Source organism: Marmota flaviventris, chromosome 1 (assembly GCF_047511675.1).
Source record: "Marmota flaviventris isolate mMarFla1 chromosome 1, mMarFla1.hap1, whole genome shotgun sequence".
NCBI classification, from domain to species: domain Eukaryota; kingdom Metazoa; phylum Chordata; class Mammalia; order Rodentia; family Sciuridae; genus Marmota; species Marmota flaviventris.
Window position 1 is genome coordinate 7084106 of NC_092498.1, and position 27934 is coordinate 7112039.

A 27934-nucleotide genomic window follows, 5' to 3' on the forward strand; every position below is an offset into this window, starting at 1 on the left:
GCCCAGGCCCTCTGCTGCCGAGGGAAGAGGTGGGGACCCTTTCTCACCCTCCTCACAAGGCCAGGAGGTACAGTTGGTGATGAGCCCAGAGATGCAGGAGCTGCCAGGGGACAGCAGAAGGTCAGGTGGCTTGTGGGCTGCCTGGTGTTCCCCCAAATCCTCTGTTCAAGCCCAGCCCCCAGTACTATGAATGTGGCCTTACTGGAAGATGGGTCTTTCCAGAGGTAATCAAATTAAAGTGGCCCCTAATTCAGTGTGACTCTAGTCCTTATAGAAGAGGAGATTTGGACATAGGCATGCAGAGAGGGAAGAGACACAGGCAGAGGACAGCCATCTGCAAGCTGAGACGAGCCAGCCTGCCAGCAGACGACCAGAGGAGAGCCAGGAACAGCTGGCTCACCACTGCAGAAGGCCAGTGCCCAGACGCCCAGATCTTGGACTTTGGCTTCCAGCTCTGTGAGACCACCAGTGTTGTTCCCTATCCCTCGTGTGTGTGTGTGTGTATGTGTGCATGCAGGTGTGTGCTACTTTGTTACAGTGACCATAGAAACTAACACAGGTGGGAATAGAGAAGACAGGTGGGGTGGGTGGATGGAGGGATTCAGGTCGGTTCGGCCCCACAGAGCTGGATGGCCGTGTGGGTGAGTGCAGTGGGAAGGTGTCTCTGGCCCGTGAAGCCAACATTTCCTGCTGCCAAAGAGGGACAGCTGGGTGCTTAGGTGACAGAAAGCCACCGTGGGACTGGGGGCCTCACCAGTTCTCACATGGACGAAGCACAGCACTACCCGGGGGATGGAGGCGCCCTCCGTGGGCACAGGGACATTCTTGGGCAGGCACACACACATTGTTCTGGAAAGGAACACCCTCTGTCATCTCCAGTTCCAGCCTGCCCCTCTTCGGTCAAAGCCAGCACCCAATTCCTCAGCTCCCCTCAAATGCCACCCCTGCTCCTTCTGCAAAGAGCTCTCCCCAAGCCCCTCCTGTCGGGCAGATACAGGCCCTCAGGGGCTGCCAGGGATGGCACATGAACCGCTCTCCCAACTTCTGGAAGAAAAAGACTGTTATGGGACCATCATACGCCCTTGAAATCGGCTATGAAAATATAAAATGTGCAATGTGTACAGCAATGGTGTAAAAAAAAAAAACCAAATTTTTACCAATAAAAACAACAACGAAAAAATAACATATGTATGGAGTTTGGACAGAAGTGGCTCAAATTTAACAGGAACATTCATCTAGTAGTGCATGATTCAAAGTCCAGCGTGGGAGGTTCATGGGTCTGGCCTGAGAGGCACTCTTCATCGTGCTCACTCTGGAGGGCACTGAGGCATGAGAATACTCTGCCTGAGCTCACAAAGCTACTGGCAGAAGAAACTGATTTGGACTCAGAGCCACACAGAACCTGTCCCTTACCCTAACCCACAGTTTGGCAGTGACTGGGAATCCTTTGTTCAAACCCTCCACACCCAATGGCTTCTCCCAGCTCCCGTTCCCTGCCCTTCCAGACCTATCAACCACTTTACAAATGAGAGAACAGAGGTCCAGGGAGAGGTGGCCGACACTCACTCAGGGCCACCTGCTGGTTCAGGCCAGAGCTAAGTCGTGGACTCAGTGCTCTTTCCTCATCTCTGCAGGATTGATCTCCCTGTCTGCAGTCCCATACCTCTGGCTCTGCCCCTGCCCAGATTTTGACTGTCCCTTGCTTGTTATCCCAGAGTTCCCAGGCCCCGAGGAGGTCCCAGTTGTGACCAGGCAGGGGGTACCCACCAGCAGGTGCATCCCGTGTGGGCAGTAGCAGCCAGGGTGGCAGGTCTGCTTGGTCTCTCTCGGAGCACTGAGTTCTGCACAGGAGGCAGGGCCCTGGGCACAATCCAGCCACAGCTGACCCCTGGGACACACACCAGGGACTGGCCCTGGAGACACAGAAATTGACAGTTCAGCCCGGAGCACTTCATCTTGCCTGGGCTCCCAACCTGGGAGGGGCACTGGGAGCGCTCTCTGTATGGCTGGGTTGTCACGGAGGCTGCACAGGGCCAAGGGATAGGACTGCAGCGGATGGGACTGACAGTGTCCTGAGTTGGTGGGAACAAGAAATGGAGGGTCCCCAGGGCAGCTCCTCACCTGCGCAGGGCTGCAGGTTGCAGGTAGAGAACACCATGAGGACTTGTGGGCCACTGCCTCGGGTGCGATTTCTGTAGCCACCACCACAGGGCACGGAGCAGGAAGCCCAGGGACCCCACTCCCCACCAGGACCTGGGGGTGGCACCCAGGTCACTGGAGGCCCTGCCTCCCATGCCCAGTGCACCTCCTCCTCCCACCCAAGGACACCCCTCCCTTCTCAACCCTGAAGCCACTTCACCAGCAGCTGTCTCTGGTCTCAGGAAGCCTATGCCTCTGGGGAGGGAGGGGGCTGAATCCAGGGAGGGTATCTCCTGGGGACCACCTCTTAATGGCATCCCCAAGGAAATCCCCTGCATCTCTCAGGGGCCCTTGGGGATGGTGCAAGTATTGGCTTCTCTATGGAAGGTTATTTAAGGAGGTCTCAGGATGTAAGTTCCCATTCTCACTTCGACATGGCCGCAGGCTGCAGAATTCAGCCTCCATGTTGGGGCCCTGGCACTCAGCACCCCCAAAGGCAGCGGGGGGTGCAGTGCCTGCCCGGAAGCGCCGTCGTATGCCTACATCACAGCTGCGGCTGCAGAGACTCCACGGGGTCCAAGGACTCCAGCCACAAGCCACTGTCAGGGTGAGGGGGTCGTTTGTGTGAAACCAGGCCAAGCCGTATTGCACCTTGACTTCCCCGAGACACTGCCCCCAGTGACCCCTGAGTACCCATCACTGTATGTGGGTACCTGGACAGAGCTCTGAGGTGCACGCCATCTCTCCAGAGATACAGGTGCTGCAGAGAGAGGGGCCAGTGAGACCCAACCTTGCCCATCCTGACCATAATCAGCCACTGCCCTTGGGGCATTGCGCACCTGCCCCAGGAGGAAGCTGGGCCACCAGGTCCCCCAGGAGAAGTTCAGATGTGACTCCAGGTTCTCATGCAGTGGTGCCCCCACTCAAATCCAGCCTCAGTGGGCTCTGGGATGCCCCAGGTACTGTGCTGTCCCTTTGTCACGTCATTTCATCAGGAGACACCTTTTTGTACTTTTTATTCCATCTACATTTACTAAATACCATTTGGAAATGGCCTTCAGTAATGTGTGACGTAGGAGCAACTCAGAAAGAGAGTTCTCCTAGGAAGGAGTTCTCCTAGGAAGGAGTTCTCCTAGGAAGGAGTTCTCCTAGGAAGGAGAACTGGATACTTTTCTCCACTGCTAGTTTTCTCCAATGCATTTTTTTTTTTTTTCCAAATTTGGTACTGGGGATTGTAACCCAAGTGCACTTCACCCAAGTGCACTGAGCTATATTCTCAAACGTTTTATATATTTAATTTTGAGACAGGGTTTCACTAAGTTGTTGAGGCTGTCCTCAAACTTGTGATCCTCCTGTCTTGACCTCCCTAGTTGCTGAGATTACAGGTGTGCACCACTGCGCTGGGCTAAAACGCAGGTTTTAAAGTCCATTGTCAACTACTGTCAATCCATTTGTCCAGAAAAAGAGAAAAGGGAGTGCGAAGGAGGAAAAACAAAGGAGGGAATTGAAAGAGGGGGCAGAGGACAGAAGGGGAAAAGGGAGGAGAAAATGAAGGATGGAGAAAATGAAATGAGAAAGGAAAAGCAGTGGGAAGAGAAATGGGTCAGAGCGCCATCTGCTGGCAGAATCTGGTTTAGCTCTGAGTACTGGGCACTTCGACATTCTGAGCAGGTATCCAGTGGATCCCAGGAAGAGAATTACAGTCAGGAAGAGAGACAGGAAGCTTGGAGGTTAGAAGGTCCTCTCCAGTCTCTAGTTCCACCATCACTGCTGTGCCTGTCTGAGAGCCAGTCTTCCCATGTGTCAAATGGGGATGAGCATTCCCTGCAGAGGCAGTGCGTGGCTAGGCAGCATCTCATTCACTAGTCTTCACAGGGCCTGTGCCAGGCACCTATGGCTGGGACATGTTTGGGAATGGAGGCATGATGAGCCCATGTGTGTGTGTGTGTGTGTGTGAATCCATTCCTATCTCCCTGCCTACCTCAGGAGCCCGTACCCACCCCTCCTCTCCACCCCTTCTCCAGCCTGACTGTACCCCCTGCCCGGCGGCCTACCAATTGTTGCAGGAGTCCAGGCGAGCCACTGCTCCTGGTGCATAGAGCTTCCCGTGCAGCTGGCAGGGGCACTGGCTGCGGGGCAGGCAGCTAGCGTTGTGCAGGAAGAGACCAGGTGGGCAGGTGCAGCTGGGGGTGCAGAAGCCTGTGCACTCCACCCCAGAATCCTGTGCCAGGCACAGCTGAGGACACGGACCCCCATCCTGGTGACACTGCTCTGCTGAGCGGAACACCATGTCCTCTGGACACTGGGCTGTACAGGAAGACAGAACAGGTCTGGCAGGGGCAAGAAGGAAGGCCGGGGAAGCCAATGGAGAGAGGAACCCCCAGGCAGTGACTGGCCTGGTAGGCAGGACTGAGCTGATGAAGCCCCTACCCCCCTGCCCTCACTGGCTTGTTCCAGTGCCTGGAATGTCACCAGTACAGTCACAGCTTTGCTTCACTTTATACAAATATTCTTGAGAGTAGAACATGAAGACAATGGTGTCTGCCAGGAGGAGGACTCAAAGAGCTGGGGAGAGTGAGGAAGGGGGCCGAGGAGTCCAGGGGCTAGCATTGCTCCCTGCAATCTGCCTGGGAGTGGCAGGCTGGTCTGACTTCCTGGAGGAGCCTGCCCTCCTAGGCCACTTCCAGGGGAGGAGCCCCGTCCCTAGCAGGAAGGAGCAAGAAGCCTGCAGGAACCTGGTCCCCAACAGGTGGGGGAGGAAGGGGACTGGAGGGGACAGTGGACATCCCGTAGTCTCCCTGGCTCAAGGCACCTCGTCCTGAAGAAAGAGTTCAGTGATATGAGAAGGTGAGGGTGGAGAGACGATCCTAATCCCAGCAGTGTGGCCAGCTAGAGGATGGGGAGGAATCTACCTGTGCAGGGCTGTGTGTTGCAGTCCCTGGTCTGGCTGTGGGGTCCCTGACATGCGGGATTTCCAGGAGCCGAGCCAGAGCAGCTGCGTCCACGTATCTGGATGCCTCCATTGCAGGGGGCTGAGCAGGCAGACCAGGAAGCCCACGCACCCCAGCTGCTCGGCACTGTCCAGGGTCAAGTCCACAGTCACAGACATGGCACAGATGTGGATAGGGGAGGGGTTGAGAGAGGTCAGAGTCCTGGGTCATGCAGGTCCCTCTTCTAGGACAGTCCCAAACATATTACTCATGTGCTGGCTCATGGGTGTACGGCTGGGGCAGGGAGGGGTTTCAGAACAGCCAGGGTTCCTCCATTCCCTCTGCTCCTTCGTCTCCCTAAGGCTTGGGACCTGCTCAAGGGTCATTATTTCCTGATCCTCATCCACCCAAGTGTCTGGACACAGGAGCAGTGGGGCTGTACCTGGGCACACAGGGGGGCTGCAAGGCTCCTCCTGGGTGGCCTCTCCTGGGCAGGAGATATCCCAAAGGCTGGGGCAGAGTCGGGAACGATGTCGCCAGCCAGGGACTCCTCCAGGGACAAGGCAGCTCTGGGAGCAGGAGGACCAAGATGTCCAGGGTGTCCAGCCCAGCACCTCTGCAGAGGGACACAGGACAGGCCAACATAGAGGACCTGGTTGGGCTCAGAAGAGTCGATGAACTCAGGTCAGGTCTGAGAAGCAGAAGGCCAGGACAGTGTTCATGAGCATGAGGGATTCTGCTCCGGGCTCAGGGCATGGCCTCTGTCACCTCCCAGCTGGCTTGGATCTCCACTCTGAGCCCTACTTCTCACACGTGGGAGCCAGGAACAAAGCTCCCCACTGAGCCTGGCCTCAGCTCCATACCCACACCGACATACCCACGGTCCAGCCAACCTCTGACATGATCATCACCCATCCTCACAGTTCTCCTAGAGCAGTTCTTCCAGATTTTTCTATGTGGGAAAACTCAGAGTCTCTGAACACCTGACCTCTCTTTTCTTCCTGCTGCAAGACTGTGGCCCAGAACCGTTGGACTCATGTTTCAGCCTCCTCCCTTGCCCCTCCTCCTTGGGCTGACCCTGGCTCTGCTTCTCCTCATGTTCTCCTCCCCGTTCTGTCAGCCCAGTGAGGGCTGGCCGTTTGCACCTCTCTGTCTCTGTGCTCCTGCGTCCCTCCTCCAGCCAGCCTGGCCAGCCTCACCTCCTTCCTGGCTCTGCAGACGCGAGCTCCACCTGGCCAGCCTGCTCCGTCAAGGCAGCCCGTAACTCACCCCCACCAAGCCCATCCCCCAAGGCCAGTTCCAGGGCTGCCTCCGGCACTGGGGAGGCTTTGCTGATCCCCATCCAGAGTGTCAGTGGGTCCCATCCTCTGTGTTCACAAGGACGAGGGGCAGGCTTTGTAGTACCTGTCCCACAATCCACGTGGCAGACCTGCAGTTCCTGCTTGTCCCCTTCACAGGGGGCACCTCCAAAAGCCGCAGGAGGGTTGGAGGGAGACCTGGGAGAGAGGACATCCTGAGTGCCTGTCCTCCTGCTGCTGCTTTCCTGTCCTTCCTCCTTCCACTACCCTCCCCACCAGGCCTGCCTGGCTCTGAGCCTCTTCCCCTCTCTCCCCCGTTTCCTTCCTCCTCACGCACCTGAACCTGGCCCTCACTCCAGAGCCACAGGAGCGGTCGCAGGGAGTCCAGGAGGACCAGGCTGACCAGCCGCAGGGCTGTGGGCAGGCCCCTGGCTCGCACACCAGAGTCCCCCTCTCACACATGCTGCAGGGAAGGAGAGCGGGGGAGCTGGTTGGCACTGGGGGCCCTGCGCGGGGCCCTGCCCCGGCCCAGCACCCTCACCATTGGCTGCAGTTGTCCAGGAGGAAGGACATCCCTGGAGGCTTCAGCTCTTCACCCACAAGGCAGGGGCACTCAGAGAGGGGCAGGCAGTGAGCATCATGGAGGAGGAGCCCCGGGGGACAGCGGCATCCTGGAAGCGAGGGAGAGGAGGGCCCTCAGCTCCATGGGGTCGGCAGGGAGGCGGGCTAGAGACTGAAGGCTGGTGGGCTTCTGCCGGCTGGGTCTACCTTACCCTCCACACAGGGCCCAGTGCAGCTTCCGTTGGTCTCGGGATCCAGGCAGGAGGGTGGGCATGGGGGCACCAGCCCCTTCTGGCACAGCTCAGCATTCACATGCACACGGCCCAGCCCGCAATCTAGGGGATGGGCCTCAGGTGGGGTGAGCACTGAGAGGCCCAGAGACCTGCCCACACTCCGTGTAGGACACCTCTCCCAGCCTAGCTCCCCCTTACCTGTGCCACCAGTGCAGGGCTGCAAGCCACAGGGTGCCCTTTCCCGGGAGGCCCCAGGACAGGGTGCACCGCCATTCTTGGGTGGTGGGTCCATGCAGCTCCTCTGGCGACTCTGATGGCCGCCCCCACAGGAGACACTGCAAGGTCCCCAGGTCTCCCACTCTGCCCATGCCCCAGCCACTGTGGGGAAGGAAGAATGGGGGGGTCCCAAGGAGACAAAGACTGTACTAAAGAGAGGAGGCAGGCAGAGCAGAGGCGCCCTCCCCGGCTCAGTGGTGCTCTGGGAGGTCTGTAGCTTCCTCTGTCCCAGGAACAGTCCCCATAGGAGAGGACACTGGGTTCCTCCCAGGACAATAGGTGTAGTCTCTGAGAAGGCCCTGATGGCCAGAACCCTGCAGTGGGGCGCACCCTGATGACAGTGGTAAACCAACCAGAGCGAGGGTTGGGACCAGACGTGGGGCTGAGGAGACCCTATGTGGGAATCCCCTCTCTGGAACAAGCACAAGAGCCAGGGGCACGGGGACAAGTCCCTGAGATTCATGGAACAAAAGGGCTACAGGGCCTTCTGTGTGGAGCCCAGGGGTGAGGGGCACAGCCAGCTGACATCTGTGGTCCAGTGCCAAATCCCACCTCATGTGGCCTCTCTACCCACACAGAGCCTGCTGGGGCAGGAATGGCTCTGGGTGAAGGGACTCACTTGGGCCACTAGGAGGCAAGGCGGGAGGGGCCAGGGAGCAGGTTTCCCTTTAGGGGCTAAAGGCTGTCATCAGGGGGTCATCACACTCTAGATGGGGGGATGGACACTGGGGTCCCAAGGAGAGCAGAGGCACATTCCTGATGAGGGTCTCAGATGGGAACCAACTCAGGCCTCCCCCTCACAGGCGTCTGGGACAATCCCCTCTTCCCTCTCGGCTGCTGCCTACCTACCTGGGCAGGCCTGCACAAAGCAGGGCTGGCTGCGGAGCTGGTCCAGGGGGCAGCTGCCCCCAGGCAGGGGAGGCCGCAGCAGCTCTCGGCGCTGGAAGGTGAGGCCCAGGCCACAGCTGCGGCTGCAGCCACTCCAGCCAGACCAGGGTGCCAGCACACAGTCCACTGCAGGGGACAGATGCCTAGGGATCAGAGGGGGCTCACGCGGGAGTGGGGCCTCAGGTTAGAGCCTGACCCAGCTTGCTCTTACCACAGCCATCCTCGTCCGAGCCATCCTGGCAGTCGGGCCGCAGGTCACAGCGCCGCTCAGTGGGCAGGCACTCCCCGCTGCCACAGCTCAGCTGGCTCTGGGAGCAGAGAGTCCTGGAGGCTGGCAGTCCAGGCAGGACTGTGGTGGGCACCATGAAGGGCATAGGACTTGCTGCCCATGAAACACAGATAGAGGAGAAGGGAGCCACATAAGTGACCCCAGGCCAGAGGATAAACAGCCCCTTCAGCCTCGGGCCAAGAGCAGGATAGAACTCACTGACCAGGGCCCTGGACTCCCTTCCTCCAGATGCCTCCTGCAGCCCGCACCGGAGGCAGGCTTCCTTCCACCATGTGTGGGTGAGGTCTACATGGGCCTGTGGTCTACACAGGCCTAGCCTACTCTACTTGTCAAAGGCTCATGGGAGTGTCCAGGGAGAGGTCACAGCACCTGGAAGAGCAGTTCACCCCCTGTTATATTGTCCCCCAAAGGCTCATGTGTGGAAGGCTTGGTCAGAGGTGGGGCCTTTGGAAGGTGATTGGATCATGAGACTCTGATCTCATCTGTGGATTAATCCACTGGTGGGTTCATGACTGATGGCCTAGTGAGAGGTGGTGGAAACTTCAGGAGGGGGTCCCAGCTGGGGGAGAAGGTTGCTGGGGGTGTGCCTGAACAGCTATATTTTGTCTCCAACCTCTCTCCCTCCCTCCTTCCCTCCCTGTGCTTCATGGCTGCCATGTTGTGATGAGCTTTCCTCTGCCATGATGTTTCTGCCTTGGAGCCAGTCGACCAATGAACAGAAATCCCTGAAACCTTAGCCAAAAGAAGTCTTTCCTCCTTAAGTGTATTTTTACAGCAATGAGAAGCTGATTAACACAGGCTCTGCATTCTGGAATGGTGACTCCCAGGGGTGCCCCTTCCTGTGATTGATTAGCACTTGATTTTTCTTTTCCTGATTGAAGAGCAGGTTTTGATCATAGTGATTACTTTGATGGCTGGCTGGAGGGTGGGAGGGTGGTTGGATGGGTGGGTACACAGATGAGTGGATATGTGGATAGATGGGTAGATGAGTGTCCTTAAAGGTCCAACAGATTTTATAAAACAGGGTGGGACTCAAGCTCTACCCTATTCCCTCTCTTTGCCATTTCTACAGAGGTTCACTTTCCTGGATTTTTCATATTCAGTTCCTCTCCTCTCTTGCTGCCCCCTGCTCTCCCAGATCCTCCCACATGACTGGAAATGGGCACAGTGTCTCCTCAGGTCTGAAGCCCTCTGGCGGTCCCAGGCCTTGTCTCACCGCAGTGCCGCTCGTCATCGCCGTCCAGGCAGTCCTCCTTCCCATCACACAGCTGCTCCGGCTCCACGCAGCCCAGCACCTCGCAGGGCAGCTGCCCGGGGCTGCATCGCACGGGTGGGAAGGGGCTGGGGGCAACTCTCTGGCCTGTGGGTGCCACCATAGCCAGCTGAGGAGGGACCTTGTGGCCCTGTGCTTCCTCCCTGATCACTTCTTAGCAGTCCCTAACCTTCCTCCTCTTGGCATCTGGGGTGCCCCACTTTCCGCCTCTCTTGGCATAAAAGGAAGGGAATGAATGGGGTCGGGAAACTTGGGTCGTACGCCTGGTTCTACCAAAATGACCTTGATCCATGTGATTTTGAGCAAAGCGACCAACCTCCCAGGGCTTCTGCCCCTGCATGGGGAAGTGGGGCTCACAACAGGCTTTGCGCCCAGGTAGAAGAGCTCAGAGCTTACCAGGAGGGGTCATCGGAATCATGGGGTGTGTGGGGAGCACTGTCATGGCTGCCATTCCTGGTGTCAGGCTCTGAAACCCAGCATGGAGTGTGGGAGTGTTGCTCCCCATCTGCACGGATTCCCCAGAACTTGGGTGAGGAGCTTTGGAGGCAGGGGCAGGGCTCACTGGCCTCTTCTCTGTGGGCAGAGGGGAGAAGGAATGAGGGCTGCCCAATTCCCCTTCCTATGAGAGGACACATGAGAAGGTGTCCCAGGCTTCTGTGTGGTGCAGGGTAATCACAGGGGCCACAGACCATTCCCTACCTTCCAAGGGGCCTCAGATTAAAAGAGAAAAGAAAGTAAAGCAGCTCTTGGTAGTCCAAAGAGCATGAGAAGGGTTTTAAGTGAAAAGCAGAAGAAAACTTAGTTTTGATCTGAGGTTTGTACTCTAGTCACAGAAGACACTTGTGGTGCCAGGTTTGGTGGCACATGCCTGTAATCCCAGCAACTCGGGAGGCTGAGGCAGGATGATCACAAATTTCAACCTCAGCAACTTAGTGAGGCCCTAAGCAACTCAGCTGTCTCTAAATAAAATACAAAAAAAAAAAAAAAAAAAAAAAGGGCGGGGGGGCTGGGGTTGTGGTTCAGTGGTTAAGTGCCCCTGGGTTCAATCCCTGGTTACCCACTCCCCCCGCCCCCGCCAAAAAAAAGACACTTATGGCAACTTTCAAGTTCAAATTCATTATAAGATAGGTCATTTAGGGGAGAAAAAGAACTGAGGTCATTTAAACACAGCAGCAGAACAAGAGAACACTAGCAAGACTCAAGATGAGCCCATTGTTACTGCTGTACAAAAGCCAAACAAACTAGTTTTGACTTTGTGGCACTACAGTGAAGAGTGTTGAGAGACTCATTTTCTTTGCAAGAGATTCATCTTCAAAGACAGGCTTTTTTCAAGAACCAGACTTAGAATGAGACTAGAATTCATCCCATGAGTACAGGTTTGTGGATCTGAGGGGTGGTGTAAGTTACTTCATCTCCTTTTCACAAAAGACACAGCCATGGGCCAGCTGGCCTTGTGGACAGCTGTCATCAGAACCCCTTGAGGGGCTCAGAGGTTGCCACCAGGCCCGACGGTCCCACAGGAGAGGAAGCCAAGGCTTAGGCAGGCGGCACAGTGTGTCCAAGGTCTGCCCGGGAGCAGGAGAACCAGAATACGCCTGCTGTCTGACAGCGGAGCATCCCCTCCTCCCTTCAGAGAAGGGCCTCTGGGGACCACAGTGCTGGTGAGTGGTTAGTAGCTCTGGGGAGGCTGGCACATGACCAGGCTGGGACCCCATCCTTTCCTGTTTAGGAACATGCCAACCTGGTGACCCTGCCCACTCTCAAGCCCATTTACGAATATTTCCTGTCAGCAAACACTTTAGAAAAGTGCCTGGCTATTCAAGTGGGTGAGCAGAGGATGTCCAAGCCAAGTGGCCTCCCACTCCCAAAGGGGAGACCTATCCGGCCAGAGCCTGAGGGAGGTGGTCACACTGCAGGTGGTCCAGGTGCAGCCCTAAAAGCTGGCCTGGAATCTACCCTTGAATCCAGGAGGGTGAGCAGGGCAGGACCTGGCTATGACCAAGGTGACCAGTGTTTCCCTGAATCAACCCTGCAGCTCTCTCAGTTTTGGGGATAAAGTCAGGGGTCAGGGCACTTGAACCTCGGAGACATCACTGCCCCTATCTCTGGAAGGGCAGACACAGATGGTGACAGGGGCATGGGAAGGGAGAATGGAGTTGGCACACATACCTGTGGGGGGCATGGACGAACCCTGCTTGGGATGCCAGCGGTCAGTCTCTGCCAGACCCTGAGAAGGAGAGGGCTCAGCCACCTTGTGCGGTCAGCAAGAAAGGACCCTCTTCTCCACCCATCCCCCTTGTTTCAAGCCTTGTCCAGGATGCCTCTGGGGACACCTTGGCACAATGCTCCTCCAGGCTCCCAGAGAAGATGCCCTGGCACTGCCCCATGAGCACAGCCTCCCCTCCAGGGGCACGGGTCTTTTGTCTCCTAATTCCTCCAGGACAGAGCCTTTCCCTGTGCTTCTCTGCACTTTCCTCTGTCCCTCTGGCCCCCTGCTCCCCACCTGGCACTGAGCTGGTGGTCCCCAGAATGCTCCTGACTAAAAGCCTGACAGAGCAGTACCAAGGAAGACAAGTAGAGGAAATGATGAATGAATGGAGAGAGAGGAAGACGCAGGTGCAGGAGCAGTGCTGGGGGGCAGAGAGGCCGCCCCCAACCTTGCACCCCACCTGCTGGGTCTGCAGCTTCCCACTCACCTCACTAGGCTGGGGAGGCAGTGGTCCCGGCTGGGTGGAGAAGAAGGTTGGAGTCCTGGCTGTGGAATGGCCTCTGAGAAGAAAAATCACAGAGGGAGCTCCAGGGGCTCTCCCAGTCGGAGCACCCCCCCACAACCAGGAGGAGTCAGGGGTCTCTGGGCGAGGTCTGGGCATTCAGGAAGGATGCTGCCTGCTAAGTGGTGCTCAGTTTGCTGTGTTGAATCACCAGGAGGACCTGTAAAGTACGCATCTCTGGGTCCACCCCGAGAATCTGCCTGTCTAACAAGTTTCGGGTGCTGCTGGCCCAAGGGCCATATTTGAGAACCACTGAAGACCAGACTAGGAGAGGTCTAGAACCTGAGAGACCATGGGGAAAGGGCCTCGGGGTGCCCAGATGCAGCTCCTGGCATGAGGGTCTGTGGGCCCCTGGGTGGAAGGAAATGCCAGTTATTTCTTAAGGAACTAATGCAAGGACTGTCCCTTGGGGAGACGGAAAGGCCCAGGAGTACAGAGGTTGCAGGAAATGCAGGGCTGTCCCTCCAAGTCCAGGCCAGACCCCAGGATACCTGCCAGTGTCCACAGGCAGGGGCCCACAGCCCTCCTCATCAGAGCCATCCTCACAATCTGCTGCACCGTCACATGGCACCCCCCGCAGAGCACAGTCACCATTGGCACAGCGGTGCCCAGCCCCTGGGCACGGGGGCACTGGTGGGGACACTGTGGGTAGGGGGGTGTTGTGAGGGCTACCGCCATCCCCCTGCTCCCTCCTGGTCCTCCCGTTCCCAGCCCAGCCTGTACCTGGCTCACAGCCCAGGAGCTCCACCCACAGGAAGAAGCCAGGCTGCCTGTCGCTGTGGGGGACACTGTGTGGCCACACCCTGATGTACTTTGCCTGCACCATCCGGCTGAAGGCCCACACCTTGGAGGCCACATCTTCCCAGTTCCTGGGGAAAGACTGAAGCACAAGGTGCCTGCTGACCGAGTCCTGCCTCTTTCTCAGGCTGCCGTTGTGGCCCTACTGAGTGACCCTCCTCTCTGCTCAATCTTCACAAGAATCCTGCCTCTGCCAGAGCCCATGTCCCCCTGGTTGTAGCCACCTAGTCCCTCAAGGCTGCAGGGGGTCTGGTCCTGGCCTAAGCTCCTCCCACTGAGGTGGCAGGATTCCTATGGCAGGGGCCAGGTCCCACTCAGAGCTGTGACCACAGGGACAGCCCAGCACCGGGGACAGAGCAGGTACTCCTTAAACAGGTCAGAGGGAACACCTGTGGACTGATCCTTCCTGGTCGTGGGCCTGTCTCCAGGCGGCGGAGCCAACCCCTCAGAGAGGGCCGCACTCAGGCTGCTCCATATGGACACACGTGGGTCTGGGCCTCCAAGGCCCTCTGTGACTTTAATGTGTCCCCACCTTCCCCCTTCCCAGGCTGCTGTTGACAGTGACACTCCGGCCCTCTATTCCACAGAATATAGTCCCTATTACTTACCAGTTATTCCTTAAGCAACTAATGCAAGGACTGTCCCTTGGGGAGACCGAAAGGCCCAGGAGTACAGAGGTTGTGGAATCCACAAAGGGGATGTTGGGTCACTGGCCTGAGAGGCCTTGGGCTTTTAGTACCTTGGGTGGGGACAAGGTGCCAGGCAGGATGTCATGGTAGTCCTGCCAGTGTAGACCATCAGTGCTGAACTGAAGCGAGAAGCTGCTGACATGTGGGCTGGAGGAGGTGGGCCCCCACACGAAGATGCCTGGAGGGGCCGGGCCAAGGGCGAAGTCAGAGCTGAAGGACTAGTTCCCCCCCACTTCCTCCCCACCCCCCGCCTCCTCACTGACCAGTGAGGTTCCGGGGCTGGAGCAGGTCCAGCTGCAGGAAGGGTGGCCCGCTGTGCCACTCAGCATAAGCACCCGCTCTGGGGCCAGGCCCTTTGGTGGGAGCCCCCAGGAGGGCAGCCCAGGTGGGGTGCTCCAGCTGCCTTGACCATGTCCACAGACTCCCCGGGGGCAGAGCCAGGCCCAGGGGAGAGTAGCAGGCATCTGGGGGCAGGAGGGGAGGTTGGAGGGGGCAGGAGGGGGTGCCAGAGGCATGCCATAAAGGGATCTGGGGAAGAAAAGGGCCACACAGGTGACCCTGACCCAGGACAGGGGGCGGGAAGGGCAGAGCTGGAGATGGGACAACTTCCTCAGCACTCCCAGTGGTCTGCTTCCCTCCCAGGGCACTCCTCTCAGCTGGGTCCTTACCTCCTGGGGGAGGCAGAACATAGGTGACCAGAGGAGGACCCATCTGGGGACTGGGGGCTGGAGCAGGGGCAGGAGTGGCTGTTGGAGGCACTGTCTGATTCTCTGCTGTGTAGGGAGACCCAAGGGTCAGGAGGAAGAGACCCAGAGAGGCTCTCGCCAGCCCCTCGCTCAGCAAGGTCCTTCCCATTTGGAGCACTTTCTCTCCCACGACAGCCCAGAAATCCCAGAACCACCCCAGCAGGAAAGGACACCTCTTTCCCTTTGTATGAATGGAGGTTTTACATATTTCCACTGAATATTCAGAGCACACAGAATAAAACTGCCAGTGCAAAGCCACTTCAGGACTAGGACAGAGCAGGTGCAGGTGCAGTTGCTAACCCAGGACTGCTGTCATTAATTACAACCTTGTGGGCATTAGAAAGGGGCTGCCTCTGGATGGAAGCAGTCCTGGGGCTGGAGGCTAGTCCCCACTGCTGGCAAAAATTGTCCAGTGAACCACATGTACAACCGTGTGTGCTCTGGCTTGATCCCAACCTCATCAGCCTATAGGTACACTTTTAGAATAAGGAAGCTGGACCATCCCCAATTCCCTCCTAAAGTCCTCCTCCCCTTGGCCCCTTCTGCTACTACCCAGACCCACTTACCAGGCAGGGCACAGTGGCAACACGATTCTCCTACTCCCTCCACCAGGATCCAACCCTGTGGAGCACAGAAATTAGCCACTTGCCCACCTCTAACCCACTCCATTGGCCTCCACAAGCCTGGCCTCCCATCACCCCTCCAGGCTCCCAGGGCCTCACCTGGGGACAGCTGCCCAGTGGGCAATAGGGGGAGCAGTGCACGGTGCCCATATGCAGACATTGGCATACCCTGCAGGGGCCCCCACGCCAGCGCTCCCCGACCTGGTGTGTGTGGCCCTGCTGCTCACAGCCCTCACAAGGCTGTGTCTGGCACCTGGGGAGGAAGGGCAGCCTCAGCATGGGGAGGGCTCACTAACAGTGATCACCCTCCTGGTTAGCCTGGATTGAGGGTATTTCAGGATTGGGGACTTCAAGTGATAAGACTGGAAAAATCCAGGGTTAATGTCTGGTCATCACCTTGAACCCCATCCCACTCCTGAATTCCAGAAATTGTAACAGGCCCCAAATTGGGGAAGCAATTTGTGCCAGCTCCACCAGCCAGCAGAGCTGGTCCCAGCAGGGCGTGCAGGCGGAAATGGCTGTCCCCCAAAAGCTTCACCCCGCACACCTCCAGAGACACAGGGGACCCATTCCCACTCCTGCATTTGTCGAGCTGCGCGTGTGGGCTCCGTTTGCCCTGCTTTGGATCTAGATGGCACAGCACTAAAGGAGGAAAAGGCTGGGTCTCCAGGGGGTTCTGGGGTTTAGGCTGGGAGGGCACTGAGCAGTGATTTGGGGTCTCTCGTGGGAAGGGGCATGCAGGAAGAGCGAGCGTGAAGGCGAGGGCAAGGTCCCTGCTGGTACCTGCGAGCCTTGCGGTGGATGCCTCGGCACTGGCGACCTCGGCCGGAGAGGCGGGGGTTGTTGGGGCTCCGGAAGGACCACTGGATGCTCTGGCTCCCACAGGGGCCCAGGCACTCGGCCCAGGGGGACCAGGAGGACCAGCCACAGTTTACTGAGAGAGGGCAAGAATTAGGGCCAGGAGGCAGAGGTGAGTGCCCAGCTGGGTAGCCTGGGAGGAGACCAGGGACCTTGAGAGAAGGGCCACAGGATGCAGGGTACTCACTGGCACAGTCTGGGTTGGGCCGGCAGCGCCGGGGCCTCCCATCTTGGCAGACACAGAGCTGGCAGTTGGCTTTGATATGCTGCCCAGGCCAGTAGCGGGCACCATCCACCAGGCAGGGGCACTGCCGGGGCCACACACACTGCCCCTCACTGCCCAGCACCTGCCCTTCTGGGCACCAACATCCTAGGGAAGAAGCACGGTGAGGTTTCCAGGCAGACACTGTGGCCTCCACAGAGCCCGATCCCGGAGCCCCCTCACCTGGGCTGCTGCAGGGCCTGTGGGATGAGCAGATAGCCTGGCCAGAGATGTCATCGCAGGTCAGAGGGCAGGGGGCACAAGGCTGGAACACCAGCTCCCCAGAGCAGGTGGCATTGGGACAGCCATCCTGAGGGCAGGGCTCTGAGAGTGGGGTCAGAGACTGGGGAGGGAGGAACAGCAGCAAGGACAGGTGTCCCCCCAGCAGCCTCCCGCCCCCCACCTGTGCCCTCTCCCTTCCACTCACCAGTCTGACGGGTGCTATGAGGGCCCCCGGGCAGAAGGGCACAGGCTTGGCCCCCATTCTGGGGTGGGTGGCACTGCCGCTGCCTTGTCCTGGTGCCCCCACAAGGCTCAGAGCACAGAGACCAGGAAGACCAGGAGCTCCATTCACCATCCACTGTGAGGGGAGGGATGGGGCGGGAGGGGGTGGGAGTGCAAGGCAGGGTTGAAGGCCCGGGGACCTTTCCTTTCTCCTCTCTCCAGGCCCCACTGTCCCACAGTCGCTCCCCTGTGTTCCCAGCCCCTTACCTGGGCAGGCCTTGGTAAAGCAGGCCTGTGACTGGTGGGCGGGGCCTGGGCAGTGCTGCAGCACCAACAGCCCGGATGGGGAACAGCTGCGGCTTTGGCTCTGCACCCCCAGCCCACAGGTCTGGCTGCACGGCCCCCATGGGCTCCAGGGACCCCAGGTCCCACAGCCCTGTTCTTCTGGGGAGAGTCCTGCCTCTCCTACCAACTCACAGTTGGGCTGCCCATCACACACCTGGGGGAGCAACAGGCTCAGGGCTTCTGCATTGGTGCACGGCTCTGCCTGCCACCTCCCCTTCCTGACCCTCACCAGGTGAAAACCAAGGCAGTCGCCATTGGGGCAGGAGTATTCTGGGCAGGGAAATTCTGTCCTGTTGAGACTTCCTGGGGGTGGCAGTCCCTCTGGGGAGCAAGAGAGAAAACCAGTTTGCAGGGAGTTGCAGCTACCTCCGGGCAAGCACCAGCTGCAGACCCATGAGAAGTGTTCATACCACAGTCCAGCTCATCCTCGCCCTGGGGACAGTCGGGGACCCCATTGCAGTGCTGCTCAGGGTTCAGGCACAGCCAGGGAGCCAAACCACAGGGCAAGAGGCCATGGCACAGGGGAGGCTGGGTGGAACCTGTGGGCACAGTAAGAAGGGTCCTGCTGTGCTCCTGTCCCTCCTACTCCCTCTCTGCAGAAGGGCTGGCAGGAAGGGCCTAAAGGCACTGGGGGAGGAGGGCAGGCAGGAGGCAGGGCCAGCATGGGGCTCTCCATGGCCAAAGAAACCCTTGGAGGAGTGTAGGAGGGGTGGATTCTGGGGAGGAGCCAGCCCTAGCAGGGGAAGTGGCCAGGACCAGAAAGACCAACTTGTCAGGGCTACAGGGGTTCAACCGAGGTGGGATGGGGAGAAAATGGGGACAGGGGAGCCCTACGAACAGACCCACTCCCTAGGCCCTCAGAGCCAACACCCACTCTCTTGTCCTTTCTTGTCCCAAACCAAAAGCCCCTTCCTTCTCCACTGGGCCTGGGAAGGAGGGCAAAGAAAGTTTCATTAAAAAGATCAAAGGGCGGGTCTTGCTGGTCACCCCTGTAATCCCAGCCTTTCAGAGCATACTCAGAGCCAACCTCAGCCACTTTACAAAGCCCTAAGCAACTCAGTGAGACCCCCATCTCTAAATAAAATACAAAAAAAGGGCTGGGGATGTGGCTCAGTGGCTAAGTGTCCTGGATTCAATCCCTGGTACAAAAAAAAAAAAAAAAAAAATCAAAGGAACACAAAAGTTGCTCAGACTGATGTCTCCAAACCTAAGTCACTGTCTAGCTGTGCGCAGGGGGTGCTTGGGGAGGGCCGCGCAGGACAGGGGCGACTCTCACCGCAGGCGTCTGGGCCCTCGTCAGAGCCGTCGGGGCACTGCGGCACGCCGTCGCACAGTTCCCCGGGGGACACGCAGTGTGGGCCGCGGGCGCAGGGCGCGTGGTGCAGCGCGCAGGGCTCACCGCAGCCCAGCTCGTCGCTGCCATCGGCGCAGTCCTCCTCCTGGTCGCAGCGCCAGCCCCGCGGGGTGCACTCTCCGCTGCCACACGGAAACTCCAAGGGGCCGCAGCTCCGTGCTGGTGGGGGTGGGGGTGGGGGTGGGGGTGGGGGTGGGGGGCTGCACTAGACCCCGCCGGAGTGGACCGGCTTCCGCAGGCGGGTCTCGCCCTCCCACAGCGGCTCCTGGCTCACCTCCCCCTGCTCCAGGCTCCAGTCGTCCTGCCCCTTACCTGAGCCAGCCCTCCCCACCTTCAGTCCCTCCTGGAGTCCAACCCACCCCTGTATTCTGTTGCCCTATTGGTGTCCCCAAATTTCTCCCTGGTTCAAGAACTTCCCTTAGATTCCCCTAACTCAGAGAAGGCCTTGGGTACAGAAAATGAGGCTGGACCTCAGTTCCCCTCAAATGCCCTCCACCTCTTTTGGCTCCATCCCCAAAGCACCACCCACATGCCTTCCTCTGTGGTCCCATCCCCATCCTCCCCAGCTTTCTCACCCCATCTTCTCCAGGAGACTCACCAGGGCTGGCACTGCCCAGCAGACTTGAGGCACCTTCCAGGGAGCCAGTAGAGGGGCCAGGCAGGGTGCCAGCTGGGGGCACAGGCAGAGAGGGCAGCGGGCAGTATCCAGGCCCCTCGTCGGTTCCATCTGGGCAGTCCCAAACTCCATCACACAGCTGGATGGTCCCCACACAAGTGCCGTCCATACAGGACACTTCCCCAGGGGTGCAGTTCACCTGCCCTGCAGCCAGAAAGGAGGAGCTGCTCCCAGAACATTGCCCCCTTTTCTCACTACTTGGGGTGCCCCCACTCACAGGTGCCAGCTTCACAGGCAATATATAACCTGGCAAAGAAGTGGGCGGGCGAGGCTGGGGCAACCAGGAGCTGGGCCTGGTAGGAGAGCGTGCCTGGTGGGCCCAAGTCCAGAGCAGAAACAACTAACCCAAACAGGACTCCTCATCAGCGGCGTCTGGACAGTCGGGATGCCCATCACACAGCAGGGTGAGGGGCAGGCAGCGCCCATCAGCACAGGCCAGCGAGTCATAGGGACATGGGCAGCCCTGTTCATCTGTGCCATCTCCACAGTCATCCTGCCCATCACAGAGCAGGGACAGGGGCAGACAGTGGCCGGAGCGGCATGACATCTGTCCCTCCACACAGCCTGGGGTGGCGCAACCTGGCACAGGGTAAGCAGGCAGGCTCAGGACACTGGAGTCAGAGAAACCCATAACCCTAGAAGGACTGGAACTCCCTACCTGTCCCTCATTCCCCAAGTCATAACTGCTGGCCCTGGAAGCAGCAGCTCAGGAAGCTACCCTGGGGACACCTGCTGCACACCCAGTGAACTCAGTTACCTATGCCTGTCACACAGGTGAAAGCACTCACCCTCCTCATCTGAGCCATCGCCACAGTCGTCTTGGTTGTCACAAAGCCACTCATGTGGAATACAGTGCCCACTTCCCTGGCAGGGAGACTCTCCTTCGGCACAGTCAGGCACCAGCTCCTCACAGGGGGCACTGTCACCCCCACAATGCCACTGGCTTTCCCGGCAAGTGCTGAATATGGTATCCTGGGATCAGCCACGGCTGGGCGTGGCCAGTCCAGGGGCACAGGGTCCACCCAGGTACTCCCCACTCACCAGTTCCCACAGTCCTTCTGCAGCACAGTCCCTGGTGGGAAGAAGCTGCCACCCCACTCACAGGGACAGGCAGATGGCTCCATGCAGATTCCTCCTGAGATCACAGAGCACAGGACTCCAGAGGGAAGGGGGCACAGTGCCCCTGGCCCAGCCCACCACCATGGTCATGTGGCCCTTTCCCATCACACAGCTGGATGGTCCCCACACAAGTGCCATCCATGCAGGATACTTCCCCAGGGATGTCCCCTCCCCTCTGGCCTTTCTGACTACGCACCATGCAGCAGAGTCCCTTTGGGGCAAAAGCAGCCCTCCACACAGGCAATGGCCCGGCAGTGCCATCCAGGCTCAGCACGGTGGGTAGGGCAGGCGGGAGGACAGGTGGGGCCACAGGCCTCATATACTTGTCCCCCTTCACACTGCAGGGCTGGGTGGAGGGAGAGAGGCTCAGCTCACTCAGGTACAAGGGCACCAGGTGAGTCAGCCCAAGGTGACACCTATGGAGGGCACAGAGTTCATATTGTAGACCTTGGCTGAGACCCTCCCAAGGTGATGTGGGACACATGGGCCCTGTGGGTCAGACATTCTTGCATGTTTGGTTCAACTGGAAGTGTCTGGCACACGGTAAGCGTGTAGCACATGTTTGAACTTCTGACTAAGTGTCCAGCTGGTGGGCAGGCTAAGCACCATTCAAGGGCCATGCAGGTGACAAGTCTGAGAGTTGGGAACACTCACGGCAGAGCTCCTGGCTGCGCCAGCGCACATGGTGCCCATGCCGGGCACACTCGTCTGCGTAGGCAGCAATGGCAGAGCACAGGCACTCACAGTCGCCCCCTGAATCGCAGCTGTGGGAGGAAGCAGTCGGCTCAGCAGCCCCGCGCTGCCCCCACACACTCACTGTCCCCCCACTCGGGCCAGCCTTCCTCACCCACAGGTGTCGTACACACACCACTCGTAGTGCTGCTGTGGGGGCACCTCTGTGTGGCATGGGACAAAGAGCTGCTGGAGCATCACTCCGCAGCGGGCACGGGCCCAGGCTGCACGGTGTGTGTTTACCTGCAGCACAGGGCACCATCTCCAGCATCCTGGGCCAACTAGACACCTGCCCCAGCCCTGAGCTCTGGCAGGCCCACCGTTCCTCCCGCTGTCTGCCCGAGCTCACAGTGCAGGGGTGTGGCGGGTCTCCTGGCTCAGGGCAGAGCGCACTGAGGCGCCAGGAGTGGGCAGCCAGCTCAGCTGTGGGCTCCAGGACTCCTTGGCGACTCCGCCGGTCATTACTGGCGTCTCCATCGAAGTCTCCACATAGCCCAGCCACACGACCACGGAAGTGTGGGGACAGCTGTATCAGGACCCGGGTGCCTGGTGGCATCATTGTAAAAAATGACCCTGGTACCCTTCAGCAGGGCTGGGGTCAAGAGAAGACCCAGGGACATAATACTGCCCTGCATGGGTACCCCCACCCAACAGAGAGTGCTGGTTCCCTCTTTTCTGAGGGGGTGGGTTAATTGGTGGTCATAAATGAAGAGACAGACACTGGAGAGGAAGGGCCAGAAGTAAGAGCCTAGTTTCCTAAGCAAACTTAGGTTGGTGCCTGTAATCCCAGAGCCTAGGGAGGCTGAGGCAGGAAGGTTGTAAGTTCAAGGCCAGCCTAGGCCACTTGGTGAGAACCTATCTCAAGATATATTAAGAAGTGCTGGGGATGTGGTTCAATAGAGAGCACCCCTGGGTTCAATCTCTGGTACCACAAGGGGGAAAACAAAACTAAGTTTGGAAAACTCCCCATCTGGCTGCATTCTGGATGGGAAACCAGGATGGGCTGAGGCTTTCCCACACCAGAGTCCTGGTGGCGAGGCCTAGAGGCAGCCTGGCTCTGCCGCGCCGAGTCGCTACAGGGTTATTTTGGCTTCCCTCAATTTCTCACTGAGAGTTCTGTTTCTAAAACGCCAACTGCTTGTGTTTGGGTGGTAGAATGTTGAATCTATTTTCATTTCTTCTTCCTAAAACTTGGTATTTTCTAAATATTTCTTGGGTGAGGCAGCATTGCTTTCATAATGAAGAAAAACAGGATGAAAACATAATTTGGAAACTCTGACCACTTGTTCGGGCAGTGAGGTGGGGGTGGTGTTGGGCTGGGGGTGCCCAGTGGAGGCCAGCAGGGCAGGGGAGGCCAAAGATCCTGGTCTGGCTGTTACTCTGGATATCTGCCTTTGAGGGTTGTTGGAAGCTCAACCCTGATCTCAGAGCTGGGCAGGCGCAGGGAGGAAGGGTTTGGGGGGAGTCCAGTCCATCCAGTACTAAGGCTGGGTGTGGGTCAGGTGCATAAGGGTGGGGCCTAACCTCCATCCCAGAGCAGGGTGAGGCCCAGGCGTGTGGTCAGCAGCAGGAAGAGGCCTGCACGGTGCAGACTCATCCCTGGGCCTGTGTAGGCCTTGGGGGGTGTTACACTCACCCCGTTCACCGTCACTGCCCGGCCTGGAGAGGAGGAAAGGTGTTCAGGGCCAGCATGGAGTGAAGGGCCTCCCAGGTCCCGTGAAGCCCTGCCCTCTTCCCCTTCAAACCTCCTTTAGCCTCTCTACCTCTGTGACCTTAGGAAAGTCATTAGACTTCTCTGGAGCCTGGTTTATCTGAGAAATTATGATTCCAACCAGGAGGAGAGCCACCCGTCCCACCCCTCTGAGGACAACCAAGCCCAGTGAGGACTCGACCTAGGAACCTGGACTTTGGCCACCCTGGTGTGTGGCTGTTATACTGTGCTGGAGTGCCCCCACCCCCTGTCAGGGTCTCCTTGCAATGTCACGGCCACCTCTGAGCATGTGCACAGTAGTGCTCTCCAGACGCACGGTCAGTGCCTTGGTGCAGGTGAGGCCGCTGGCCCCGCAGGGCAGGTTCTGGGCAGAGACGCTGAAGCGGCCACTGGCCTCTCGAACCAGCAGGTACTCGCAGGCTCCGGGGAAGGTGAGTGTCAGCCCATCAAACGTCACATAGTGGGGGGCACCTGATGCCTGGCACCATCCACTGCACAGCTGGCCTGTGCAATGCCACTGTCGGCCCTGGCACACACTGTGGGCAAGGGGCAGGGACAGAGTCACTGAGGAAGGGACCTGAGCTGTAGCAGGGGAGGCAACTGGTCCAGATTCCTGCGACTCCAGATAGGACCCCAGTGTGGAAGATCCCAGAGGTCCCCAGTGCCCAGCCCAGCCCAGATGCCCTACCCCACCTATCACCCCAACTCATTCTAGTGGGGGGAAACATTGTGTTTGGAGAGCCAGTAGTCACAAGGCCAGAAGGGTGTAGGTCAGGGGGGCTGGGCATACCAAGTGTTGCAGTTGTCCTGGATGGTGGCATTAGGTGGGTACCACTGCCCACTATGACGGCAGGGACAGAGATCAGGAGGCACACAGCGCTCATCCTGGGCAGAGAGTGGGGACACTGTTTGGGGCAGCTAGGGGAACAGGACAGTGCCCTGGTGCTGGGAAGGCCACTCTGGTGCCCCATCCCATCCCCTCCCAGCCTCACCAGCAGCACAGTGCCTGGAGGGCAGACACAGCCATCAGTGCTGCCCATGGGGCAGGAGTGGTTGGCACTGGGGCTGTCACAGGTGAGGAGGCAGGCTCCAGGAGCATGGACAAGTTCCCCGGGGCAGAATGCACGCTGCAGGGCGCAGTGGTGGGCAGTGCAGTTCCAGAGGCCCCTCTCCTGGCAGATGCTGCGGGAGGGTGGAAGGGGAAAGAGGCAGGCCCAGCAGAGATTCAGCCTCCAGGCCACTGGTCTGCTCTGCCAAAGTCCAGGAACCCAGACGCTGGGGACCCAGGCACCAGATCCATTTCACTGAAACCCAGCTCTGATGCCGGAGCCCTGAGCGCTGCACCTCCCAGCACCCCAGCCTGCTATGATCAGCCCCTCCTCTCCAGCCCTCCCTCTTCAGCCCATATTCTTTCTCTTGCCCCCCAAGCCATCATCCTCACCAGCGATTGCAGTCCTTCATGGTGACACTGCCAGGGGTGTAACGATGGGCTCCAAGCTGGCAGGAGCACAAACTGGGGGGGACACACTGGCCCTCAGGGTCCCACAGCAGGCCAGGGGGGCAGTTACAACCAGCCACACAGCCGGTCAGCTCCTTACAATCCTCTGGCTCTCCGCAATGGTGACCACACACTGGAGCGCACTCCTGGTACTCTTGGCCACCAGGACACAGGACAGCTGGACCCAGGGACATGTGCATATCAGGAGCATAGTCAACCCCTCTGGAACATACCCCCGCTGTGCTTCCCCAGGAAGAAAAGCCCAGCAACCCCCTAAGGTCAGAGGTTCCTGCCCTCTCCAGCTTCTCCTAGAAGGGGCCAGAAGGAGGAGGTGGGAGGGAGCGTGAGGTAGGGCTGCCTGGGCGGGGGCTCACGGCAGAGAGTCTGGTTCCTCCAGGACAGCAGGGCGCCCTCCTGGGCACAGCGGTGCGCGTAGGCAGACAGCACGGCACACAGGCAGTCCCTGCCAGGGGCACAGCCACACACTGCCGCCAAGCAGCGCAGCTGGAATGGCTCCCTGTCCACCAGCCTGTGGCAGTCCTTGGGAAGAGAGGAAGCGGGGCTCTTCCTTATGAACTCCTCATTCTCTTGGGTCCCCATTGCTGCCTCCCTGTGACTGGTAGGCCACCCCGGCTACCTGGAAGGCTGGGCCATGCAGGATGGCACAGACTGCCTCTGCAAAAGCAAGGTGCTGGGAGTGTGTGCTGCAGGGGAAGAGCAGGACACTGTCCCCAGAGGAGCACTTTCCATTGCCTGCCACCTGGAACCTGCTAGCAAAGTCAGCAGTGCTGGTCTCCACATCCCCAGCTGGTGTCAGGAAGTCATCCTGCTGGTTCCAAGTGAAGGTACCACACAGACCTTGGACCTGGGCCGTGGAGACCATGTGGGACAGTCACATTCAGACTCAGCATAACCTTTCCCAGCCTTTCACCGGCCTCCTGGCACACCTGGTGGGCATGGTGGGGGGCCAGGGTGACGTAGGCTGCAGGGTCAGCCACTCCCCAGAGGACACGGACTCCTGGCCAGCGTAGCAGCAGAAAGGTGGAGGCGGCTCTGGAGATGCTGAGGCCCGCAGTGCCAATCCAGGGCAATCCCACATCCTGCCCATCCACCAGCACAGCTCCTGGAAAAGGAGCCTGATGATGGGGTGGCGGGGGGCAGGTGGGTGGATGGGGCTGCAAGAACAGAAGGACTCGGGTGGGAGTGGGAGGGCCTGTATCGGAATGGGACCATCAGAGTGACCCTCAGAGGCCACCAGTCCCACTTGAGACTCCCCCTATGGGAAGTCTGGGAAATGATCCATCTTTATTGCGGGGGAAGGGCTGGTGTGAGTGAATGGTTCCCATTTCCTCTGGTTTTGTCTTGTGTGAAGTGGCTATGACAAGCCTGTCTTGTCCCATCTGTGAAAGAGGATTATAAGGATAAATTTCTTTGGTGGCTTTGAGGTGGCCATGACAGCAGGACCTTTACTGGAGCAAAGGAGGATGCCTGTTAGTGCCCCCCCCCCTTTTTGAACCAAGAATTAAACCCAGGGGTGCTTAACCACTGAGCCACATCCCCAACCCCTTTTTATTTTTTATTTTGAGACAGGGTCTTGCTAAGTTGCTTAGGGCCTTGCTAAGTTGCTGAGGCTGGCTTTGAACTCTCGAACCTCCTGCCTCCGCCTTCCAAGCCTCTGGGAATACAGGCATGTGCCACCATGCCCGGCTTCAGTGTCCAGTTTTGCATGTCTTTTTCCCGTTGTGGCTGGCACAAAGAGCTGGCACAAGAGAGCGAGGAACTGACCTGGGCATGGGGGAGTTGGAGGGACAGTGGCTTAGAGGGGCCTGCCTGGTCTGGTCATGATGAGATCTTTTAGATTTTCATAACAGTATGACTTGTGTTTTCCCCAAAGATGAGGCAGAAGAGGCCTTGGGACACGTCCTCAGGACAGTGTGTCTTCCTCAGAGATGGGAGGGGGCAGCTGAGGCAGTGAACCCGGCTGCAGAATCTGGGGCAGAGTTGTTGGGCTCTGAAGGGTGGGGAGTGTGGAAGGCAGGGACTGGATGGTACCCAAGTCTTCTGGGTGAGAAGAGGGGACAGTGGGCGTGGCAGTCACCCTGAGAAGGTAGACCTGAGGCTACCTGAGTCTCTGAGCTGGATGTGGGTATCCCCCAGTGAGACAGACAGGGCATGGAGGCAGCTCCCAGAGTCGCAGTCCCCATGCTCCAGCACGATCAGCAGCTGCCCTTTCACGTAGTCCTAGGGACAGACAGAGGAACACAGGGCTGGGCAGACCCTCCGTTTCCCTGAGGAGGCCTCTGCAGATCTTTAGCCTCATCCAAGGCAGCTCCTACCCATGTGGGAGCTTTCCAGCCAGACAGACACTGTGAGAGATGGGGCTTGACCCTAGCCAAGATTAGCACACACAAATGCTTGTGCAAGTGTGTGCATGGGGTTGCACGAGTATATGTGATTGCACATTTGTTTGTGTCTGCATGAGGGAGGGATGATTCCCATCTTTCCTCCCCGTGGGTAGGACGTTACACTCCAAATGACTTACACTTGCTAAATCTATGTGTGCATGCCTGAGTGTGCTGTGTGCCTGCCTGTTTGTGTCTGCGTGCATACAGGTGTGTGTGTGTGCACCCACTGGTCTTTGTGTGCCTCGGGGAGATGGCTGCTTAGATCCTACTCAGCCAGTCTCTATGCCCCACACTGCCCATGAAAGGAGGGGTGCAAACAAAAGAATGTGAATGGTCCACTACTGGAATGGGGACCCTGGATGAGTGGAAAGGAACGTGATCTGTGCTGACCCTGGGAAATGACCCATCTTTATTGGGGGAGGGCTGGGATGGGAGAAGGGTCCTTATTCCCCCTGGGGTTGTCTTGTTGAAGTGGCTCTGACAAGCCTGTCCTGCCCCATTTGTGAAGAGGACCATAAGGATGGCTTTCTTTGGTGTCCCCGAAATGGCCATGACAGCAGGACCTTCACCAGAGCCAAAGGAAGGGGTGGGAACCCAAAGAGAGGCTCTGGGGTCTGGGGAGCTGGTCTACCTCCAGCATTGTCCTTCTGGGCTTTTCCTTGCAGGGTTAGGGTTTTGCTTTATTTTTACTTTTTTGTGCTTTCCCTATAGCCCCCCTCCCCTGGACACCTTGGGGAGGGACCCTTCTCTGGTAAGATCCCTTTCCCAGAGTTGGTCCTCTACCCACCTGCACCAGGCTGTAGTGGCAGCCTGGGTGGCCCCGGAAGAAGAAGCTCCGCCCATCAAAGGTGAGGTAATGCCCATCGCCACCTACTGCACACTCAGCAGGACACAAGGCCTGGGCACAGTGCCAGTGGCCATCCTGGCACACACTGTGGACACATGGGTGGGACAGGGCAGTGTGGCATCAGTCCCACCCTGGGGTGGGGAGGCTAAGCTGGAGTCAGTCCCCCAAA

At 58.5% G+C, this 27934-nt stretch overlaps 1 protein-coding gene across 1 annotated transcript in view; it reads right to left on the reverse strand.

Annotated features, from left to right (window-relative positions):
- The window catches only part of Sspop (SCO-spondin), a 50916-nt gene that overhangs the window by 18317 nt on the left and 4665 nt on the right, over positions 1-27934 (reverse strand). Inside the window, exons 12-63 of the mRNA XM_071605408.1 lie at positions 27706-27850; positions 26637-26754; positions 25461-25636; positions 25151-25378; positions 24888-25053; positions 24457-24691; positions 24008-24197; positions 23806-23900; positions 23295-23551; positions 22829-22963; positions 21654-21850; positions 21420-21547; positions 21227-21336; positions 20769-20918; positions 20495-20588; positions 20242-20411; positions 19799-20032; positions 19376-19597; positions 18700-18936; positions 17653-17744; positions 17346-17577; positions 17062-17214; positions 16818-16958; positions 16560-16742; positions 16298-16448; positions 15614-15767; positions 15458-15512; positions 14814-14918; positions 14409-14609; positions 14196-14323; positions 13382-13538; positions 13150-13300; positions 12584-12656; positions 12053-12114; positions 10284-10444; positions 9831-9974; positions 8537-8707; positions 8287-8451; positions 7360-7539; positions 7141-7263; positions 6909-7038; positions 6705-6830; positions 6474-6565; positions 5512-5685; positions 5052-5216; positions 4194-4446; positions 2853-2899; positions 2568-2738; positions 2122-2253; positions 1768-1913; positions 755-849; positions 48-100 (exon numbers count right to left, since the gene is read on the reverse strand). Of these exons, the coding sequence (XP_071461509.1) occupies positions 48-100; positions 755-849; positions 1768-1913; positions 2122-2253; positions 2568-2738; positions 2853-2899; positions 4194-4446; positions 5052-5216; positions 5512-5685; positions 6474-6565; positions 6705-6830; positions 6909-7038; positions 7141-7263; positions 7360-7539; positions 8287-8451; positions 8537-8707; positions 9831-9974; positions 10284-10444; positions 12053-12114; positions 12584-12656; positions 13150-13300; positions 13382-13538; positions 14196-14323; positions 14409-14609; positions 14814-14918; positions 15458-15512; positions 15614-15767; positions 16298-16448; positions 16560-16742; positions 16818-16958; positions 17062-17214; positions 17346-17577; positions 17653-17744; positions 18700-18936; positions 19376-19597; positions 19799-20032; positions 20242-20411; positions 20495-20588; positions 20769-20918; positions 21227-21336; positions 21420-21547; positions 21654-21850; positions 22829-22963; positions 23295-23551; positions 23806-23900; positions 24008-24197; positions 24457-24691; positions 24888-25053; positions 25151-25378; positions 25461-25636; positions 26637-26754; positions 27706-27850 (7853 nt within the window). The remainder of the gene's footprint in view (positions 1-47; positions 101-754; positions 850-1767; positions 1914-2121; positions 2254-2567; positions 2739-2852; positions 2900-4193; positions 4447-5051; positions 5217-5511; positions 5686-6473; positions 6566-6704; positions 6831-6908; positions 7039-7140; positions 7264-7359; positions 7540-8286; positions 8452-8536; positions 8708-9830; positions 9975-10283; positions 10445-12052; positions 12115-12583; positions 12657-13149; positions 13301-13381; positions 13539-14195; positions 14324-14408; positions 14610-14813; positions 14919-15457; positions 15513-15613; positions 15768-16297; positions 16449-16559; positions 16743-16817; positions 16959-17061; positions 17215-17345; positions 17578-17652; positions 17745-18699; positions 18937-19375; positions 19598-19798; positions 20033-20241; positions 20412-20494; positions 20589-20768; positions 20919-21226; positions 21337-21419; positions 21548-21653; positions 21851-22828; positions 22964-23294; positions 23552-23805; positions 23901-24007; positions 24198-24456; positions 24692-24887; positions 25054-25150; positions 25379-25460; positions 25637-26636; positions 26755-27705; positions 27851-27934) is intronic.